General features: G+C 28.2%; 1 protein-coding gene across 1 annotated transcript; it reads left to right on the top strand.

The window, feature by feature from the left end:
- Window positions 1-221: 221 nt before the first annotated feature.
- Window positions 222-2,201, top strand: LOC107845137 (protein RADIALIS-like 3). The gene is made up of 2 exons (XM_016689393.2): window positions 222-595; window positions 1,883-2,201. The coding sequence occupies exons 1-2, from the start codon at window positions 345-347 to the stop codon at window positions 1,908-1,910; spliced, it is 279 nt and encodes a 92-aa protein (XP_016544879.2). The 5' UTR covers window positions 222-344; the 3' UTR covers window positions 1,911-2,201.
- Window positions 2,202-2,449: the final 248 nt, after the last annotated feature.

Genomic DNA, 2,449 nt, shown 5'->3' with positions numbered 1-2,449 from the left:
TTTCACAAGTGAGATTTGATCGAGGATAATAGTGTGTACGCAATCTTATAATCCCTAGATAGTTTTCACTATCTATTCAATAGACTATTTAGACTTTTTTAAGTATGAGTATCACATCTACTTGTAAAGAAAGAAAAAGGGAAAAAAAAATGAAAAAGATATATTCGCCAGCTTGCTCCAACTCAATAATACCTTCATTCCTCCAGCATATAAGGAGCTAAAAATGCTCTCTTTCTTACCCAAACAAAAACAACAACATATATATATATATCAGCCTTTGACTTATAACTTCATTTATATATTCTTCCCTTCTTCATCTTCTTCTTGTTCAATTCATTATTAAAATGGCAACAAATTGGACAACAAAACAAAACAAAAAGTTTGAGGAGGCATTGGTTATGTATGACAAGGACAATAATGGAGAGAAATGGCATAATATAGCTAGACATGTTGGTGGCAAATCAGTTGAGGAAGTTAGAAGGCATTATGATCTTTTGCTAAGGGATATTACACAAATTGAAAATGGTCAAGTCCCTTTGCCAAACTATAGGAATGCTTCTGAAAGCAATTCTAGAGGATATGCTAATGAACAAAGGTATTATATGAGTTTAAGTTTTATACATTAATTCCGTCAATATCGTAAGCTCTTACCTGTTTATTTTTATCATGTAGATATTCTTTGAATGACGTAATGATACATTGAATGTAGACTCATAAGAGCACACATATTATTCTATTAATACTTTATAATGTGTGCTCATGCATATATATGAGTCTACATTCATAGAATAAATTAAATATTGTATTTTGAGGGATTATACTGAATATATTATTGTAGTTACATTAATGGAAAAAATTTTCAAAATCTAGAAAATATCCTCTTCATTATTAGACTATTTAATTAAGCTAAAACCACGTTAAATAGAGTCCTACTTGATTAAGATCGCATGCTTATTATGAGTTATGGTCATTAACTCATTATATATTTGTCTCTTATCACCAATGTTTCTCAAACACTTTTAAAAGATATTATTGTATTCGTGTTGGATCTTCTAAAAATATATTATTTTGGAGTATTCAACAGTTATCCGATGACATTTTTAAGAGTTGGAGCAACATACCTAACCATATCAAGAAGATAATCTCATACTATATACACTAATTTCAGGACAATTAACGCTTAATTCTTAGTTACATGGATATTTCTTCATCTTTAAATATTTTGTTTTTTCTTTAAAATCAGTTGCATATCCTTAATGGATGACGATTTAGACATCACATGACCAAAAAAAGGTTATCTTTTATATTCACCTTTGGCTTGAAATTAAAGCTAACTTATATCTAGCATGTCTTGACATAATCAATAAAGTCGTAGTAGTAGTATATTATCAATTGACCCAACTTATAATATAAAATGACCATGCAATTTTTTTCTACAGAATGCTGATGTATTTGCTTATATAAATTAACCTATTATAGCAAATTACCTGTCTCATTTTTTAAGTTATTGATTTTACGTAATTTTCATGCAATTAAACTATCTGACTAGTATTTGCTATTAATCAATAATACAATATATCCGATCCTTCATTTCCAATTGATAATCAATCCTTCATATTCAGCATAAACTATATTTGAAAAAATTGAGTAGTAATATAAATATTATAAGTTTTAAAACTATATTTTTAAGAAATTCAAGACCTTAAACCCATTATATTTAATTTTTGAATCCGTCTCAGGTGGATATAGTGTGCACCTCCATACATATATGATATATACTTCAAAATTCACTATATAATTTTTCTACGAAAACTGATGCTACATATATTCTGTTGTTTGTTATATTATATTTTTAATAATTTAATTATTTATTTGTTGGCAGGCTTTTGAAGAATCTAAAGCTACAGTGAGCAGAAATTTTGAATCATAGTCAAAAGTCAAAAGTCAACGCCAAATTTATCCAAAGATCTGTATAAAATTCCAAAAATTTGGAATCTCTAATTGTAAATTCATGCTTAATTAATTAAGTGCTTCTTATCTTCTGTATTAATTAAATTATTGTTGCCCAATTAAGAGATAAGAAAAATGTGTACGTAACTTCTGTTTTTCAGCTTTAAATGGACCTTTATTTCTGCTTTAGCTATCATTGTATTGTATGATATATAAATTGAGATTTTTCAGGTTAATTGTTACTTGAGCAATCACTTTTATATTAAATTTATACAACTTTATTTCCTCGTCCCACGTTCAAGACAGAATAATTGATATCTTTGGTGTTGATTGTGGAGTCACTGAATGAATTATCGAGTAAATAAATTAAATTTGAATATATTTATTATTTCGCTGCGATATCGACTCGATCCCTTCATATCCGCTCTGGGTTACCATAGTATGATGTAAGAGAATAAGGAGGGACACAACTTGCATAGCGCTCTTTCTATTTGTTTTC

Source organism: Capsicum annuum, chromosome 10 (genome assembly GCF_002878395.1).
Source record: "Capsicum annuum cultivar UCD-10X-F1 chromosome 10, UCD10Xv1.1, whole genome shotgun sequence".
NCBI lineage: Eukaryota > Viridiplantae > Streptophyta > Magnoliopsida > Solanales > Solanaceae > Capsicum > Capsicum annuum.
This window is presented reverse-complemented; position numbering and strand designations above follow the sequence as displayed.

What these genes read in the sequence shown, in the direction of transcription:
- LOC107845137 (XM_016689393.2), top strand. Translation starts at nt 345, where the DNA reads ATGGCAACAAATTGGACAACAAAACAAAACAAAAAGTTTGAGGAGGCA. An exon ending in GGATATGCTAATGAACAAAG is followed by an intron (nt 596 to 1,882) that starts GTATTATATGAG and finishes ATTTGTTGGCAG; the next exon opens with GCTTTTGAAGAATCTAAAGC.